This window comes from Delphinapterus leucas, chromosome 12, assembly GCF_059928025.1.
Source record: "Delphinapterus leucas isolate spDelLeu-1000000601 "Yukka" chromosome 12, BTC_Dleu_Yukka2, whole genome shotgun sequence".
Lineage (NCBI taxonomy): Eukaryota > Metazoa > Chordata > Mammalia > Artiodactyla > Monodontidae > Delphinapterus > Delphinapterus leucas.
The window spans coordinates 62209516-62229395 of record NC_143140.1 but is presented as its reverse complement, the minus strand read 5'-3'; the positions used below and the strand labels follow the sequence as shown (position 1 = coordinate 62229395).

The window sequence follows — 19880 nt, the reverse complement described above, 5'->3', positions numbered from 1 at the left end:
ACTTTATTTCCTAATAACATTTCATTTTATGACTATTATTTTCCTTATTTTTAAAATATATTCAACATGTTTGTTATTTAAAATTCAAACACTACAGAAAGTTATTAAATGCAAATAAAACTTACCTTCTCCATCATCATCACTTAACCTCCATACCATTATTTCTTGCCTGATATATATACTTACATATATTTAAGTTTTGGGCCCACTTCTACAAAAATAAGTATATGAACTAGTGAATATAAATACATGAGTAAATTATTTGATAAAAACTCTGTATTTGCATAAAAGAGATTATATGAATGGAACTGTTCTATGCTATATATTTTTAACTAATCATGTATATTTTAGATATTAGCAAGTTAACAAATATTAACAGACATCATTCTCTTTAAATAATACATAACTTTCCACTGAATGGATTTATATTCTTTCCAATTTTAAGCAATGCAAAGTGACATTTGATGTCTACTTTCATTAATTTAATTTGTTGGAATGGTGACAGATTAAATTGCTGGGAATGAATGTATGATCAGGTATTGCCAAATGGCAGTGAAAGAGTGTGGTATAGATTATGTTCTTATCAAAATAAAGACACACACACAAAAAAACCCCACACAAACTGTTTATTAAGATTCATAATTCTGCATAGACACCAAAAATGAGTATTAGCAAACTTTAAAATTTGCAATAGTCTAATATGCAAAAAATATCACTTCACTTTTTATGGGTCTTATTCTTTTAATCACTGCTGTATCCACTATTCTCTTCAGTTACTTACGTATCTTATAAATTTGAATATGAAGGCATAACATAATTTTAAAGAGCAAAATATGTTTTATTTTAAAATGTATATGAAAACATGCTAATTTTATACTAATTCAAATTAATTTTGTTAAATTGAATTTTGTTTTAAATAATTTCATCTTTTGGGATCAAAGTTAAAATTTTACCTACAACTTTTAAATGTCTTTAAATTTTCTAGGAAAACTGTCTCTCGTTAGATGGAAAAATTTAATGAAGTTACAAGAAAACTGTTTCTAGAGATTTTGGAATTCATTCTTCATTGTCTTAACTAAATACTCCTGGAAATGTATAATAAAATAAAAATCCACAATGATAAATTTTCAAGGAACAGTGTTCTCCAATAATAACTAAAATGTTAACTGTCCAGTATAGATTCAGTTGAATAACTGGCAAATGCTGGTAAGTTAATAAAGGTAATAAAACGCTGATTGGACTTTTGGGATATTATTCTACTTAAATTAATTTCATGAAATTTAGAGGAACAGATTTTCATGGACAGTAGTCAAGAGGCAGAATATTTTAAATGAAAATCTGAATAGTGAATTTGAATTTCTAAAATGCTTAAAAATGAACTATTGGTTTAGAATGTATTACCTGATTTAGCAATGTTCTCTCTGAAAAAATTTTAAAATTATGTTCAGAATTTTTTAGTTCATATTTTATGGGATACTTCATTTTTATGGAATATTTCAGGGTCACAGAGGGCAACATTTTTCTCCTTTAAGAAGAGATAGGGCTTCCCTGGTGGTGCAGTGGTTGAGAGTCCTCCTGCCGATGCAGGGGACACGAGTTCGTGCCCCAGTCCGGGAAGATCCTACATGCCGCGGAGCGGCTAGGCCCGTGAGCCATGGCGCTGGGCCTGCGTGTCGGGAGCCTGTGCTCCGCAACGGGAGAGGCCACAACATTGAGAGGCCTGCGTACCGCAAAAAAAAAAAAAAAAAAAAAAAAAAATGAGGAAGAAGGTGGTCTTTTTCCCCTCCCCACTTTTCCTTGGATTATATAAGTGTAGCCCACTAAGTTCTCAGGGCACAGCACCCTTTCGCTAGCCTGCCTGAAAGCCTCAGAAGTGTCCTATTCTAATAAAGCACTTCTTATTTATCACTTTGCCTCTCACCGAATTCTTTCTTCGCTGAGCCATAAAGAACTGGTGCCCCCCAAAACTGACCTACTTTGTTCCTTTACTCTGCCCCTATCACTGGGAAAACCGTTATATGAAAGCTTCATGTGGCTCTACAAGTCACCACCTCCTAGCCAGTGGATACTGTCTCCTACGAGAGCAACCTTGAGAAATTTGATCCTTAAGCATTCATTATCAATTGTGGACCAAAGGAGGGGAAACTTACCTAATTGCTGTACACTTGTTGTCAATGAAAACACACAAAAAAAACCCCTAACAAACTAATTATATATTCTATTTGCCAGGTCAGTTTTATGAGTTTTAAAACTTTAATTGAATGTCAGTACTTCATTTTAAAATGTTCTGGACTTTGGTTATAAATCAGCAAGACATATTGCTCTAAATTTCATGAAATCAGGTTACATAGGATAACAACAGAAGAGCCATACAAGTTTATTGTCTGTTTATTAATTTCTTAGTGATTTGTGATAGCTTAATACAATTTTCTTTAGATCCTAAACATTTTAAGTGTTAATGAATTCAAAAATCAAGAATTATTAACTGAGCAAAATAATCATTGCATTAAGTTGAATTTAAAGTTAGGAATGCATGGACAAAACCCTAACAAATGAGCATAAGTCATAAACACCAAAAACAAGAAAACTGTATGATTATGATAGTGTTAAATTTTGAAATTACTGTTGTCCAATTTGTTAGAATTGTTCATTTTAATTCATTAATCATTTCCAGAAACGTTGGATTAAAGATTGCAAGGATTGCTTCAGAAATCTCTAGAGCTAGCTTCTTTGCAGCCTGTGTCTTCATTAAAATTTTCCATATAGTCAAAGATAGTGAATCTGGGAAAAATATAAAATAATTACATGTAAATTTAAATGTATACGCATTTGCTAAAATGTTTATTTTTTTTTAAATTCTATGTACTTTGGATACAAATATATATGTACATTACATGATAATTATACACATAAAGTTTTTTAATTTAAAATTAATTGACCAGATCTTCATACAAAAATCAGTAAGAAATATAAGCAATTAACCAGAAAACTGGGAAAAGCACACAAACACAGTCAAAGAATTGTAAATTCATATGCGTGAAGTAGCACTTTCTACATTACACACAAATTATAGAAATTGCTATATGATAGTAGGTTGGAGAAAATAAGAACCTTAATTCATAGTTTTATAACAAAAATGTAAACTCCTGAAAATTTTTTTGAATACCATTTGGCAATATATGACCCATCAACTTGAATACAGTTCCTTTCTACACATTTATTGGTAAAATAATAAATTATGGCAAGAAATGTATACATAAAATGCCATTGTTACATTATTGCTACCAGCTTATAACGGAAAATAATGTCCACAGTTATGGCATATTCATTAAATGAAACACTACATATCATTTAAACAGAGGGGGTTGGATCAATATGTCCTGATACAGAAAAAGCTCCATGAAGATTTTTTAGTAAAAAGTATAGTGCAGAGCAGTGAGTATAATTTCATTTGTACAGACAACATAGGTTTTATTTATTCATTTATTTGCACTGTTTTAAGTATTTTTTAAAATTCAATAAATTTGCACCAAGGACTGATTTTATAAAATTAGGTGGAAGACCAAGAGATACAAGTGAAGAAAGATGGTAAAGAAGACTTTGTTTTCATTCGATGTGTCTCTTAGACTTTTTAAGTTTGAATATATTACATATACTTAAAAATAAATCAGTAAAATGTACAGCAATTAAAGTGCATTTTAAATAAAGAGAAAATAAGAGTTTTAAAAACAGTTTTTGAAAAGAAGAAATATTTTAGGTTAGATCTGTTACTGTACAAGAGGTAACAGTTTGGCAGTATCCAGAATACTTGGTCCCAGGTATACTTCTTTTTCTGCCTAAGCTCTTTGGGGATAGGAGGATAATGCTTAATTTCCGTTAAGAGCTATTTTCATGAACATCCTTTTCTCCTTTCCATGGAGATAAAGCATGTTACCTGATTAGTGGGTATGAGCCTTCAGTTCATGCTTTTCAATTGGCTAGAGCTAATCTACTAAAGTCCTAAGATCCAGGAATAGCTTTTTTTCTCTTTTTCCTATCTAGACTAGTGAGGAAGTGATACTAGGATACTGACCTATTCTGCAAACTTTCCTTTGGGTGCCCTTTCCCAGGTCTAGAGTAAGGGTATGTAGTAGGGAGAACATTATTGCTGCATGCCTAAATCATATTCTTCAATTGTTATCCAGCATTAAAGCTAAGGTTCCATTCGCTCGTTCCTTTGCTTGTCTCAACTGGTTTTGATTTTGCACAGGGGCAAAAAAAATGTGATCTATTGATACTGCACAATTACCAGTACTCATTCCTTGAGGGATTTAACTCATATATATAACACTAGTCATTACTTATATTGGAGGCTGCAAAAGCTAATGTCCACAGAGACTAGGAAGGTAACATAAATGTTTGAGATTAGATAAATATAGAAAATTAGTAGTGGGAGTTGTGCACTGTGCAGCTGTGCACCCAAGGATTGCTGTGTCCATGGGACGCTGTTCACTGGGGCCAGATGTTTGCAGACCTGGCCATGTGAAAACCCATGGAGGGAATTCAGGGATCCTGGAATTTCATGTTAAGATAAATCTGGGGTGGAAATAAAGAGGGAGAATAATAAAGAGAAAATAAAAAAGAAAATTAGTAGTGATGGTAGCTATAAAAACTATTTCAAGGAGAGGCAGTTCCTACTCAACTTCAGGAACTTGGTGACATGCAGAAATATGGGCCCACCATACCCTGCATTATAATGTTTTTAGGAGAGTCTCAGAAATTTAGATTCTTTTCATGAAATTTATCATTATTTTCACAAATAATTTGATATTTTAAATATTTATATTTGTAGACCGAACGAAAATGCCTTGATCCATTATTGGGCCAGTGGTTTGCAAACTCTAATAATCGCCAAAATACTATTCAATCCTAGATGTTTCCTTATTGATTTTCTCCCTGGATGATCTATCTATTGATATGTTGAAGTCCCCTAGTATTATTTTTTTGCTATTTATTTCTCCCTTCAGATCTGTTAATACGTGCTTTATATATTTAGGTCCTCCTATGTTGGGTGCATAAATATTTACAAATGTTGTATCCTCCTGTGGAATTGAACCTTTATTATTATATACTGATCCTCTTTGTCTCTTCTTACAATGTTTGTCTTAAAGTCTATTTTTTCTGATATAAGTATAGCTACCTGAGCTTTCTTTTGGTTTCCATTTGCATGGGATATCTTTTTCCAACCCTTCACTTTCAGTCTGAGTTTCCTTAAAGCTGAGGTGAGTCTCTTGTAGGCAGCATGCAGTTGGGTCTTACCTTTTATCCACTCAGCCATTCTATGTCTTTTGATTGGAGAATTTAGTCCATTGACAGTTAAAGTAATTATTGACAGGTATGGACTTATTGCCATTTTGTTTGTTGTTTCTGGTTGTTTTATAATTCCTTTGTGCTTTTCTTCTTTTCTTGCTCTCTTTCTATGTGACTGATGATTTTCTGTAGGATATGCTTAGATTCCTTTCTCTTTACCTTTTTTTGTATCTACTATAGAGTTTTGCTTTGTGGTTACCATGAGACTTAACATAAAATATGTTATATTTATAACAGTCTACTTTAAGCCTACAACTTAAGTTTGAAGACATTCTAAAGTTCTGCATTTTTACTCTCACGCCCCACCCCCAAGTTTTATGTTCTCAGTGTCACAATTGACATCTCTTGTCTTATGTACCCATTAACAAGTAATTGTAGTTATAGTTATTTTTACTCTTTAGTCTTTTAATCTTCATACTAGATTCATAAATGATTAATCCATCACCATTACAACATTAGATTATTCTGAATTTAACTGTATTTTACCTTTATCAATGAGACATATTTCATATATTTTCCTGTTACTAATTAGCACCCTTTTGTTTCAGCTTTAAAAAGTCCCTTTAACATTTCTTATAAGGCTGCTTCATGGTGTTGAACTCCAGCTTTTGCTTTTCTTCAAAAAGCTGCCTTCAATTCTGACAAACAGCTTTGCCAGGTAGAGCACTCTTGTTTGGCAGGGTTTTCTTTCAAGCGCTTTGAATATATTGTGCCACTCCCTCTGGCCTGCAAAGCTCCTGCTGAAAAACCTGCTGACAGTCTTATGGATGTTCCCTTCTACATAATAAGTTGTTTTTCTTCTGTTATTTTTAAGAGTCTCTCCTTGTCTTTAACTTTTGATAATTTAATTATAATGTGTCTTGGTGTGGGTCTCCTTAGGTTCATTTTATTTGGAACTTAAGCTATCTTTACTCTGTTTAATTTTTTTTGTTTTTTTTTGTTTTTTTTGTTTGGTCACACTGGGATCTTAGTTCTCCGACCAGGGGTCAAATCCATGCCCCCAACAGTTCAGTGGAAGTGCAGAGTCCTAACCACTGGACCACCAGGGAATTCCATGCTTCTTTAGTTGGATGAATTTCATGGCCTTGTCTTTGAGTTCGTTGATCCTTTCTTCCACTTCAACAGTCTGTTGCTGAGCCCCTCTATTGAATTTTTTAGTTCAGCTATTGTATTCTTCAGCTCTGCGATTTCTATCTGGTATCTTCTCTGCGTCAAATTTTTTTACTTTTACTTTACAATGTTCATGCATTGTTCTCCTGACCCCAGTGAGCATTTCATGACCAATATTTTGAACTCTTTATCAGGTAATCACTTATCTCTGTTTCATTAGGGTTTTCTTCTGAGGTGTTATCTTGTTCTTTCATTTGGAACATATTCCTTTTTTCTTCACATTTCTTGACTTTCTGTGTTGATTTCTATGCATTGTATAAAACAGCCATCCCTCCCTGTCGTTGAAGGAGTGGCCTTGTATAGGACATGAAATTTATCATTTAACCCTGACCCAGTTCTTGGTGGTTTCTCAGTCTTTGTGATTGTCTAAGCAATTTTTTTTTTGTTCTTAGTGTCTTCCAGTAATTGAGGGTGTGCCAAGACCTGTCAGTGTCCCAAAGGGGAGGATCTCAGGTAGCACCTACATGTAGGCTGATTGTAAGCTGGATCCTCAGGCAATAGCTTTTGTTTGTTACAGTCCTGTGGAACCCATGAACTTCAACTCTGCTGGAGACTGCAGCCAGGCACACAAGGGGTATCCCCTGCATGGCAGCTGTAAAAAAGTGGGGCACCAAATGTGTGCACAATTTCCTTTCCAGGATATATCAGCAATCTGGAGTGAGACAGAGGAAGAGTGTGAAGGTGGCACCCAATGGGATTCCAGTCTCTGGAGAATATTGTAGCCAGCCCCTTGATATGCATTAAATTACAAGACTGCGGTTCAGTCTGCAGCTATTAAGATAAGCAAATAGGCCTCTTTCATGGAAAAGCTGGGCCCATTTCAGTCTGCTGCCTCTGCTTTGGGCTCTGAGGGGCTTGCCACAGTGAGTTTGCACAAGCCCTTTGAGAAGTATCTCTCATTTACTTTAGCCTCCTGGGTCTCATGGATGCAATCCCTGTTGCCTTTCAAAGCTAGATGTTTTGGCGGCCCGTCTCTCAGGTGGAAGCCTTAAAAGCTGAGATGGCAGATCCAAACCCTTCACTACTCAGGGAGAATCTGGGAGTTGTAAGATCCCTCCGAGGCATGTGTCACTGTGCCAGGGTGGGGGTGGGGGGTTTATAGCACAGATCTTCCTTCCTGTTTCAATGTGGGACTTTTTTTCTCATTCGCCTGATGTGTAGGAGTCACTCAGCTAGTTTATGGATTCTTTCCAGAAGGAATTGTTTTGTATGTAGCCCTAGATTAGGTGTGTCTATTGAAAGAGGTAAGCTCAGGAGCCTCCTATGTTGCTATCTGAATTGAAGCTTTTGAGATGCCCAAGCTCATTTTCTCCCACTTCTTCACGCATCACACTTCAGCAAACAGTTGTCCTCATTCAAAGAAAGAAACCAAGGATGAGGCAATGACCTCCTTGGTCAGGATGGGGGCAGTGAAGGGGTCATCTGGCCTCAGCCTTGAAACGTAAAGTTTGATAAGTTTTTAAAGCACTTTGAATTTCATTACCTTGAATCTAGCTTCTGACAGTTTTGAAACTTCACTCAGTCTTCATTGTTTATTTTCGATATCACCCATGAAAAAAACAAAAAACCTATGCAGGCTTTCTTTTCTTACTACTTATTTATTACTTAATATTATTTCTCAGCTTTAATATGAGTTCTCTAGTGTTAGAATATGTGTAGTCAAGGATTAAAAGCTGTTGCCACTGAAGATGGAGAGGTTGTTGAGAATTTTACATAATTAGAAAAAAAAAAACTCCTCCATGCCAATTCTTATCATCAGTGAAAATGTTAAAGAGCTAACTTGAGGCCTGAAAAGTTTGATTTTACTTATTTATTCAAATGAATTTAACTCAGGTTCCTTGGGAAGAGCATCATAAAATACTTCTGGAGACTAAAAAGTGTTAAATGATACTTTGAAAGTATTTTTGTGAATGTAAATATGTATTTCTATTGAATTAATTTAAAATGTTCATTTTTAAATGTCACTATTTGTATTTTAATTATGCTTTGCTTTTAATATGTTTTCCCTATCCTCTGCTTATTTGGAAATTCCAAGGCCTTTGGCACTGTTACTGAAGTCTGAGTGTCAGTGGGAATGTGGGGAGTGGTTGGCCATGAGAATAATGGATAGATAATAGTAAATGCCTTATTAACAGTAAATGCCTTATTAACAGTAAAGGCCTTATTAAATGCCTTATTAACTAAACAATTATGCTATCAAGGTTTATTTTTTTAAAATCAGTAGTTTTCAATATTTAATCACCAATTTTTTTCTTGTGAGAGTAACTCAAAACCACATATTAAATCCAAAGCTAAATTTCAATAAAATTGAATCTTGTAATAAAATATTGTAGTATGGGCCTTCCAAGCTTTCAAGGACTTTCAACTCTTGACTCAGTTCTTTACCCTTTACATCTTAACAGGTAAGAGCCAGCTTATACCATCCAGGCCTAGAATGCAATTTTACTATGTAATAATTTGGCAGAGATGGCTAGGCGACTCCTAAAATTCATGCATCTCCTTTCATGGTGTAGATTTGTCACACAAGAGTGGTTCCTGGGCAACAATTTAATTCCTTAGCCCCCTTTGTGTCCAGATATGGGACAATGTGACTATTTCATACCAATAGAGTGTGAGATGAAGTGAGAGAAATATCCAGGCTTTCTCCAACACTATAGTGTCTTTCTGCTGGTGAAATGTGAATAATGTAGAGGCCAGGGGCTGGAATAACCACAGATGTAAGGATGTTCAGTCTGCTACTCATTGTGTGAAGGAAAGCTGCCACGGACTGAGAACACTGCCCTGGAACCATTACTGGAGCAAGAAAAGACTTCAGTTGTATGAAGCCCCTAAGACATTTGGGTTTTTTACTCTACTTAATGCAAATAAGAGTTCAAAAACTTATAGTTTAATGTTTACTTTGCTTTTATATGTCTTTTAAATCTTTCAGATTCATTTTTTTGTTTTTAAAATACTAATATTTTAATTATGTTTTAAGTTTGGTTCACTGCATAAGAGCATGTCTGGAAAATTAGGATGATGTAGTGAGTCAAACTTGCAATTAAAGATTTCTTCTGGTTTTCACTCTGCTAGGAAACCCTACAATTGAGGGGCTGAAGCAGAATACTTCTGCCATGACTAGTAAGGCTGGATGGAGGGAACTCACATAAGTCAGTTTGCTAGTTTTCTCATTAATCATGGCAGGTTTTCTTTTTTTTTTTTTTTCTAAATCTGAGAGTGATATTAAGGATTTTCTTTAAAAAAAATACTATAACAACAAAAAAATATATATCTGTGTTTGTAGATGAATAAAGTACACGAAGTCGTCTGGTAGCTTCATGGGTAAATAAGGACCTGTATGGTCAGGCCCCATAAGATGGCTGCTCTCTTGCTGTCTGTATATGATTTACTCCACCCGGCACTGCCTTACCCTTAATTTATGTGCATGATTGCCTCCCCCTCCTAAGCTGAAACTTTAATCAGTAGCTACCTTCGTTATCAGCTCAGCCCTCAGCTAATGATTGTTCTAGTTCTCGGACCAGAACGGCTCCAGTATGTTGGGTGCTCAGCAGGAAACAGTGGCCCATGCAAGTTTCTAACCCAAAGAGCTGAGGGGAGGCATATTCCAACAATCCCCCTGGAAACCAAGGAGCCCTTCTGATGTCACGTCCCTTATAACTGATAGCCTCCCCCTCCCCTGTGTAGCGAAGGTTGTTACAGTGTCCTGCCGGCTATTGGCTGTACCACCGTGGGGTGTCGCTCCAGGCCCTTTGCCTCTGACTTCGTAAGATTTCCTGTCCGGTAAATGGCTGAAGTCTCTGTAGCTGACATGGCTGGGCTGTTGCAAGGATTGCAGGACTGTGGGGTGCAGTCTAACAGGACCCGTAAGAAAGGACAAGCCATGAATGCAAGGACCAAAATGTGTGTAATGGATACCCTTAAGAAACCATGACTTTCTTTCAGAGTATGTGCTCTAACAACATATATCTCTGGTAATCACTATTTCTTCCTTTATCTATTCAACACAATATTGATTTTCTTTAAGGTATTTTTTATAAGGCCTTTACCTGTAGCGTTATCCACTTGGTGAAGAAGATTTAGACCAAGCAGGACTGTGTTCTGAAAGTCAGTAAAGTCACTGATGAAGGGGGCTTTATCCCCATCAACAAGCACTCGTGGTGGCAGGCCCTTCTGGAACCCAGATACTTGAATAAAGGTTGTAGGAAAGCTGGCTGCAGCTAAATAGTCCAAAGCCACACACCAATCTCTTCCAAAATCTGCTTCTGGTTTAGAATAATATTCTAACCTAAAAGACAAGTGGAAACATCTACAATTATAATTACTCCACTCAGAATTTCAGCCTCGTCATTTTCTAGGAAAGATCACCTTCTGCCAACAAACTAAGAATCTAGTTTTTAGTTTTAGAATGTGATGGCTTGAGTGCCTGCCTTTGAAGATATAACTAATTAAAATTTTGAATTTGGAAAGGACCATCCCATCAGTTGTTTATATTTTATTTTGAATTTTTTATCTCTATTAACCAGATACCTTATACCTTGGGAATCATATAACCAGGTGTTAGACTATGACTAGCTAGTAGAAATGTGCAGATAAAAATCAAAGTTTCCAAGGTAAAATCTCTGCTAGACTCAGACAGCCTTAGTAAAACTGTTGACTTCCTAGCGTCAGGAGACCCCCTAAAACACTGAGCACCCTAGAGAGACAGATGTCTGATTTTCTGGTCTGATTTTCTGAATACATGGGTTTTATTCTAGTGGAGGAAATCTTCCAGGAAACCAAACTCTCACCTATTTGTGGAACAAGTTATTACAGTGGAAAGGTTAGGGTGTAGTAATTAGTTTTATAACTATATAATTCATGGCTCCTGTCCCCACCCACTGCTGAACAACTTGCAGGTTTTGAACGAAGTTGTTCCCCCTGAAACACTGTCTACTCCCTGCTTTGCTCACCAGCTACATTCTCTTTTAAGTCTCATCATAGGTGTCACCTCCTTCACAAAGTTTGCCATCCCACCTGAGGTGGAATCAACTATTTCCTACTCCACTATATTCCCAAAGCACTATACTACTCATATATTTAAAAGTTTGTTTTCTCGTTAGATTATATTCAGTTTTCTAGTAATTAGGTTATATTCTAATTTTTCTGTTTCCAAAGTACATATGTAGGGTCTATTAAACAGAAAACTTTTGCATCATGTTTGTCAATGTTAAGCAAATCGTAACATAACCCAGAGAAGAAACCTTGCTGTGTTTCATTCACATGCACACAGGTTCCTCCCTGCCTCTAACACCCAGAAGTGGAAGACTGCATACAGTGGACTCTTAATGAGAGAAGAGTTTGGTTTGGATTCACAGTTGACTATTTTTAGTCACATCACAGCTGATTATGAAGTAAGGATTAAAGGAAATGTGAATTCATAAGGATTTTGACCAATAGCCACATGTCCCTAGTAACAATGGGTTAAACAAATTGCAGGGGAGTCAGCAACACTAGGAAAGGGGGAAAGGGATGTGGGCACCAGATCAAGACACAGAGGCCATAGGAGCACAAGTGAAATTCAAAGGAAGCCTTTCACATTATTCTATTGAATGTGCTATTGAACAATTGAACCAATTAGTCAGTTAAAATATGTCCAAGCAAAAAGAAAAATACACCTTAAAAGGCTCATTTTAATTTAAAATATATTTTAAAACATAAAATATATACATGTACCAGCCAATCTGCGGATCCAGGACCACAGTTTTATTTAAGTATATGTAGACTACACAGGGTTCAGTATTGTCTCATGTAAAGAAACAACTAGTATTTATTTTTACCTAAAGAAAGTAACTCATGAGGTTTTAAGGAAGCTCCCAGGCTGTACAGATTGTAAACATGGCCTCAATTCTTCAATACTCTCTATGTCCCTGTTTTTTGGCTTGTCATTTTCCAGTGCCCCTTCCCCAGATACACACTACCATGTATAAAATAGATAAATAAGGATTTACTGTATAGCACAGGGGACTATATTCAATATCTTGTAATAAACTATAATGGAAAAGAATAAAAAATAATATAGATACATATGTATGTATATGTACATATACATGTATATAAATATATATATGTACATATACATGTATATAAATATATATATTTATATACATATATTATAAAACCAAATTACCTTGCTGTATACCTAAAACTAACACAATATTGTCAATCAACTATACTTCAATTAAAAATTAAATATTAGCCCACTTGACACAGCATAAGCTTAAAATGCATTTTCACACTTGGTTTCTCTCTCTTGCTATTCTGTCATCACAGTGAAGAACACCCAGGCTTGCCTGATGGAGAACGAGAGACAAGTGGAGCAGAGCTGAGCTTTCCCACTCACCCCTGTGGGGCCGGTAAAAATCAGCCAACATGACATGAGCCCAGGAAAGATCCGCAGAGCTGCCCAGCTAAGCCTCAGGCACGTGAGCAATCAACACTTACTGTCATATGACGCTGAGGGTTAATGGCTGTTGATTGTGCCTCACATTCGTGTGAGAAAAACTGGATGCAATACAGGGCCTCACATCTAATTAATTGCAGAGTCAGGACTGAAACCCTAGCAACTTGGCTTTAAAGTTCATGTTCTTTACAGCTGCCCTCTACCGCCTCCTGTGATGATGATAGTTAAGCATGATGCGTAGATAGATTTAATCCCCCAAATTACCCTGTGTAGTATGTACTGTTATTATTACAAGTTCAAAGTTGAGAAAACTGAGCTTATCACTGTTTGGATTGCCCAATTTAATACTTAGTTGTTGAAACCAATAGGTAAAGAAGGACATATGCTGTGAATCTGCTAATCAGGTGATTTATTTACCTTACTGGATGATGGAGTTCATGAGACAGACAACAACCAGTGGAATATGAGGTACCCAACATTCTTGCCTGGATTTACAAATTTGCTTGTATAATGCCAATGAGCCCTGATTTTGGTTGTTGTTGTTGTTCCTGTTTTATACTATACCCAGATTTCTAGCCCATACTTCACTCTTGGGGATTGACTCCACCCCCTAAGTAGTGTCTGTAATCATTGATTTTATGCACCAACTTGACTGGGCCACAGGGTGCCCAGATATTTGGTCAAACATTATTTTGGGTATTTCTGTGAGGGTATTTTTGGAAGATATTACCATATAAATCTGTAGACGGAGTAAAGCAGCTTGCCCTCTATAATGTGGATAGGCTTCCTCCAATCAGTTGAAAGCCTGACTAGAACAAAAATAAATCTTTCAGTGAGTAAGAGAAAATTCTCTTGGCTGATGGCCTTCAAACTGAGACATAGGCTCTTCCTGGTTCTATAGCAGCTGCAGCCTTTTTACTTGAACTGGACGTTGGCTTTGCAAATTATAGATTTGCCACCCTCCATAGTCATAGGAGCCAGTTCCTTACAAAAAATCTATATCTATCTATCATCTATCTATAAATCTATCATCTCCTATTGGATCTGTCTCTGTGGAAAACACTAACTAATACAGTGCTATTCACATCTTAACACAAATCATTCTTACACTCTCAAATCTAGGTGTATAATACTTCTAAGTGTACCTGTGGAGTGGCTTGATAATCTTCTAGGCTATTTAGTATGCAAACCCTGATGCTACTGAATTTTCTTCCCCAAGTATGTAGCTACCATATTATGTGCCTATGATTAAAAAAAACAGTGATAATTTCTTTTCTTTTTTTTTTAATAGAGAGAAATTGGTTGTATGTTTTTTTGGTTGGTTCGTTGGTTAGCTGGTGGTTGGTTGGTTTGGTTGGTTAGTACAAGATTTTTTTTCTCAAATTTTTGCCCCTTCTTCATAAAAAATTTTTAAGCCTGATCATACTAAAATAATCACACATCATCATTAAAATCCCCAATGATTAAATATAACATTTATAGGAAGATTTATATTAGAAAATGAATAAAAAGGCATAAATAAGACGAAAAATTATTTGCCGTATTAAGTAGAAATAACTTGGGATCCATTCTTACCTATCTTCAAAAATTTTGTAAGCATCTTTCAAGGATGAGAGATGTGCATCCCACAAGTACTTCAACAAGTCATCAAAGCTACTAGAAGGTGACTGCAAACGCTATAGTAAAGAGAAGAAATTTATTCATATGTGAGCAACTATAACAATTCTCTACAATTTAATTTTGTTCACATTTACAATTTAGCAATATTCTACATGACAGGAAAATTTTGTTTCTATGGATTAACTTGTGTAAGCCATTAGTGACTAACACTCTGTAAAGACTATAATAATTATCTATTTTAGTAGTAATATTGAGTGCATCTATAAGAGATGAACTGCATGTGTTTTCCCGAAAGTCAGCATTTTATACTGACCTAGAGAACTTTACTTTTTGATTAGCAGTTGTTTTTCTGCTACCATAGTTGAAATTACCACAAAAGTTTAACATTAAGAAAAGGGGGAAGTTACCAGAATATTTAATTTAATCACATCTTTAAAAATGAACTAATAACCTATAGAACTAGTAAATCTATCTTTTAGCATTGATTTTGGTTCATGACTGTGCTTAACCGATGTATTTTATTTTGGTCACTGAATATTTGGTTTTGATTGCCACGTAATTGTTTAGATATACCTATTTGTGACCGCTTATCAAATCACTTGAAACAAGTTAATTGACTATTCTAAAACCAACTCCATAATCATATTTCTCCCAAGTGTTATAGCTCAGTTGACTTGAAGGTTCAATTTACCAGAATAATCCTTTCATTCAGTGAGATATCCTATGTGCTCTCACATTTATGTATGGCTTATTTAGGGTGAGAAGAGTGGATAGATTTTCTGTTAATGCTGCATTGGTTCAGAGGGTGTAAATGACATGTAATGCCCTGCTGTAATGTAATGACATTAATATAGCTGGCATAAAATTTTACATTTTTATAGCATATAATGCACACAAAAACCTAAACAGAAAGCATTATACAAAAAAAAAGAAAAGAAATTACCTTACCACCTCCTAAGAGAATAAATTATAAAACTTAATAAAGGCACCTTGTAAAGGACATTCCACTTCTTCATCGTCTTAGGAAAGGATGACTGACAACTAGAAATATTAAGACAAAACTTTGTCTGGTCCTTGGGTGGTGGCAAAAGCAGGACTTGATCTGATGATATCCCCATTATGCCAGAATCAACCGCAGCAAGGAAGGGTAGTGCACACAGAAAGTAATTTATATCTGTAATTGCAAAGTACTTGTTATTACCACAAGCACTAATAAATGTGATAGAGGATATTTTAAAGTAATCTGTAAACCATTAAGCAAAAACTCACAGATCCAGGAACATGAAAAAAAGTCACTGCAAAATATTGAAAATCTCCCTAAGGATCCTATACATAACTTTAACATGTTTCTGTTAATGACCCTACAATTAGAAATGAATATGGGTTAAAATAGTTGACTACAATATTTTAAAACAAAAAGTAATTTCCATGAATTTGGTACCATTCATTTTTCAAAGCATTATGTAAAAATGAAAGAAAGATATCTACTTGTGCAAAGAATGATACAACACCTCTAGCTGGGGTTTTACCATGAAATGTGATTTTTTTCTAAATTATCTTAATATGGTTATAGTATTGATATTTTGTATTTTATTTAACCAAGTTTAATGTGCAGCCATGATGTCACAAAGTCTTTGTCTTACGTTAGGTCTTTAAAGCAAAAATGTTGGGTAAGTGTTGGCAATAGATCTCTGGATAATTAAATTAACACTGAATTAAGATTTTTAAAATTTCTCTCTAAATGGAACCTATTCCAGCAAATTTAGACATCATGATATAGTTGACTGTAAAGCTTGTTGTACTGATTCCCACTGGTGATGCAGAACATTTTTCATCATAGACATGTATTTTGAATGCAGTCCTACGCCCCAGGGTAGCAGGCTTATACTCCAAACTATGGAGTCCATGTGAGACAAAAGAAGCCTGAATTCTAGATCTGTAGTCATGACTATTTGTGAGTCTTTGAAAAGACTCCATTGGTATCCTATGAGAAAAATAGGTAAAGGTGTATATGATGTGTGTCACTGCAAGAAGTGAAATTTAATGTGACCTTGTTTCTAATTATTGGGAAATATCTCTAAGAAAGTGAGTGTAAATTAATTTCACTACTAAAATACAAAATAAAGCTAAAGAATTAGAAACTACCTTCTAATTATTTTAGTATTAAATATCCGACAGAGGCCTTAGATTACTGATTGATAGAACAATTTGTGGTAGATTAATCTCTGACATTTTTATGAGTTTCAAAGTTAAGCACATTTTATCTGAGCAAAATGAGAAGAAAGCATTATTTTCTTGTCCTCTCCTTTCTCATCCTTCCTCGTCCTTGGAGACCCTCTGGCTAGTGGGACCTCCCATCTAACTGCCAATGCTGGTCGTTCAAAGGCCATCGTCCTTTGCTGTTCCTCAATTCAGCCCCCATGTGAAATATGTCCTAAGGAATCATTATTAAAATTGTGGCCATAAATCCTAGAATGTGACATAAAGGCCACAAGGTACATGATGAAGTAAACTCCTTTTTACAGAGGAATAGTGCTGTTTTTGTTTTGTCTCTGTCCCTCAGATTTTAGGTTGAATATTTTCTTTGCGGGAAGGTTATTACCTATTTTTCTATTAAATGAACATACCAGCCCACCAGCTGTCCACAGAGATGCACAAACGATCTCCATATTCATAGCCACAGTCTGTCCTTCGGCTGGGATCAACTAATCTGCCTAGAAGAGAGAGGATGCACGGATTATTTATTATGCACATTTTGAAGCTGGTAATAATTGTTTCTTACCTAGGCGCAGTTTGTTTGCAAAGATGCACAAACATTTCTCTTTTGATAACTTGTGTTTATCTTCCTATCACTCTTTACCCTTCATTTCCCATCTCAGAACCAATTTCTATTCCTTGATCTAACATCACTGCAGTATTCCACTTTTGGATTATCTGTTTTGAATATTATTTGCTTTTGTAATTATTCTCCTTTTCCTAACGTAATCCTTCTCAAAGCAATGATTGATAAAGAACTTGTTAATGCTGTTAACCTGCATGAATATTACAAGTGTGAGTTTTCCTAATTGATTATTCCTCAGACTGCACACGCACGTGAGCGTGCACACACACCTGCACTCAGTCACATATACCTATGCCATGCTATTTCCAGGCTCTGTTCTGTAGCTTGATTTTCCATATTATTAAATCAGAATAGAATTTCTGGTGGTGGACCTAGGCATTGATATTTTTAAAAACTAGGTATTTGTTTTCAACGTGCAGCTACACGCGAGAACCTCTGCTTTTGTTCATTCTTTTATTCCCTAGTAGATTTTGTTTCTTTTTCCACAGTGAAATTCTGTCCACATTTCAAATCTCAGTTCAAATGCATTTTTTTCTTCTGATTACTCCAGCTGACTCCACTGTGTCCCTTGTTTTGCACTTTAATTTTTAACAAAGAGTTGTTATTTATTGTTCTCTGTTTAATTTCTAATACCTATCCTGTTTCAATTGTGTTGTAAGGTCTTTGACGGCAGGGAAACTGTCTGCAATACTTACTTACCTGCACCCCACAGCTGCTTTTAGAAAATGCTGGAGACATATAAGCCCATCATTGGATGAGTTTAATCAGGCTTGATCATAATATGTGAATGTAATGAAAGAATAAGAAAAGCATTCAGCCTCCATCTACCGCTGGCCCCCAAGGCCCCGGAGTCTGGCATGCCTCCCATGGTGGGCTACATGCTAATAATTTCTCCTGGATCTCTATCTTTTGGACTCTGAGGAAAGCCAGATGAATAGGAGTTAGTTTGAGTCTCAAGACATCACCTGACAAAGGTGCATGAATTGCCAACTTCGGTAGCTCCTGTATGTGACTCCTCCTCAGATCTTAGATAAACCTTAATCTTCTCTCTATATTTTTTCCATCAGAACAGAACAAATTTCCTTATTGGTGGTGTTATCAGTATGGAGTGAAGGAAGCACCCACTCTGTTTCATGAGCTTCTCCGCCAGCCAAAATATCTTATCATTTGTGAGTCTTTGGCCCAAATGTATCTTCTAACTAAACACTAGAATGTATTTTATTTTTGAAAGGAATCAATCTTTTGCAGAGAAACATCCTCATGAACAAGGTGCCACTCCTGTTCTCTCCATCTCCATATATAGGTTATCATAGTTAGAACTTTACGAAATTCAAACTAATTTGACATCACCTTCTGCTTTTAGTCCATATCTCCTTGACTGTTTTGTTCATCCCAGTGCTTAGAATAGAGTCTGGCACCTAGTAGGACTTCAATAAATATTTGTAGAATGCCCAATAGGTTGGATATGAAGTCTTTTTGTGTCTGGCAACTATGCCATATGCCCCATTGCAGTTTCTAGTCAAACCAGGCAACACAGAAAGATTGACGGAGGAGAAGGAGAAGCAGTAGAAAAATAATGGTTATGAGGGGAAAAGAGGAAAAAGAAAAGAATCAACTTTCAAAGACATGCTTTGGTGTATACAGAGTTCCACTTCCCAATTACAACATGGTTAGATTCGAAGATCATTAGAATAAAAACAAGGGTCATTCTTACCTGTAGTATATTGCCAGCCATGCTGTAAAGGCAATCCCCATAAAAAATTTTGTTCATTATCTGGTGCAAATTTTTCAAAATAACTGGCTGTTTTGTTCATGAGGATTTTATACATCCCCATTCTCTTAGAGTATAACCAGGGATCGATAACATACTTTCCATTCTCCACCCTGTAGTCGCTGAACTGACCAGGACTCTCATTCCACAGGGGGGGATACAGATCTGAGCGACTGAAAGCTCCTGCTAAAGAAACAGAAATGCAACCAACTAGTGCACAGGCCCACGGAGGAAGGAAAGCCATCACTCCAGAGCTGGGGGTGGAGATTGTGGGAGAGCTTTTATTGGGAAGTGGAGGAAGGAGTCATGGTATTTGCTTATATCCTAGCATATCAAATCTCTGTTCTTTTTCCCAGAGATCACAGTCCTTCCCTGGGAAAGTCTTACCAGTGAAAACAGGTTGCTTCCCCAGGTAAAGAGAACAAACTAGACGATACCAGAAGGGAGAGGGAAGGGAAGGGGGGCAGTTGGAGGTAGGGAATTAAGAGATACAAACTACTATGTATAAAATAAATAATCAACAAGATCATATTATACAGCACAATATACATATATATAAATATAGCCATTATTTTGTAATAAATTTAAATTGAGTATAATCTATAAAAATGTTGAATCACTATGTTGTATCCTTGAAACTAATATAACATTGTACATCAACTATACTTCAATTTAAAAAAAGGAAATGA

General features: G+C 35.7%; 1 protein-coding gene across 1 annotated transcript; it reads right to left on the bottom strand.

Annotated features, from left to right (window-relative positions):
• Positions 1-2449: 2449 nt before the first annotated feature.
• Positions 2450-19456, bottom strand: C12H6orf58 (chromosome 12 C6orf58 homolog). The gene is given in 7 exon segments (XM_089921989.1): positions 2450-2653; positions 2656-2781; positions 10566-10804; positions 14534-14634; positions 15568-15752; positions 17206-17292; positions 19135-19456. Coding segments are annotated over 7 exon segments (1086 nt in total). The 5' UTR covers positions 19436-19456; the 3' UTR covers positions 2450-2606.
• Between the last annotated feature and the right edge of the window lie 424 nt (positions 19457-19880).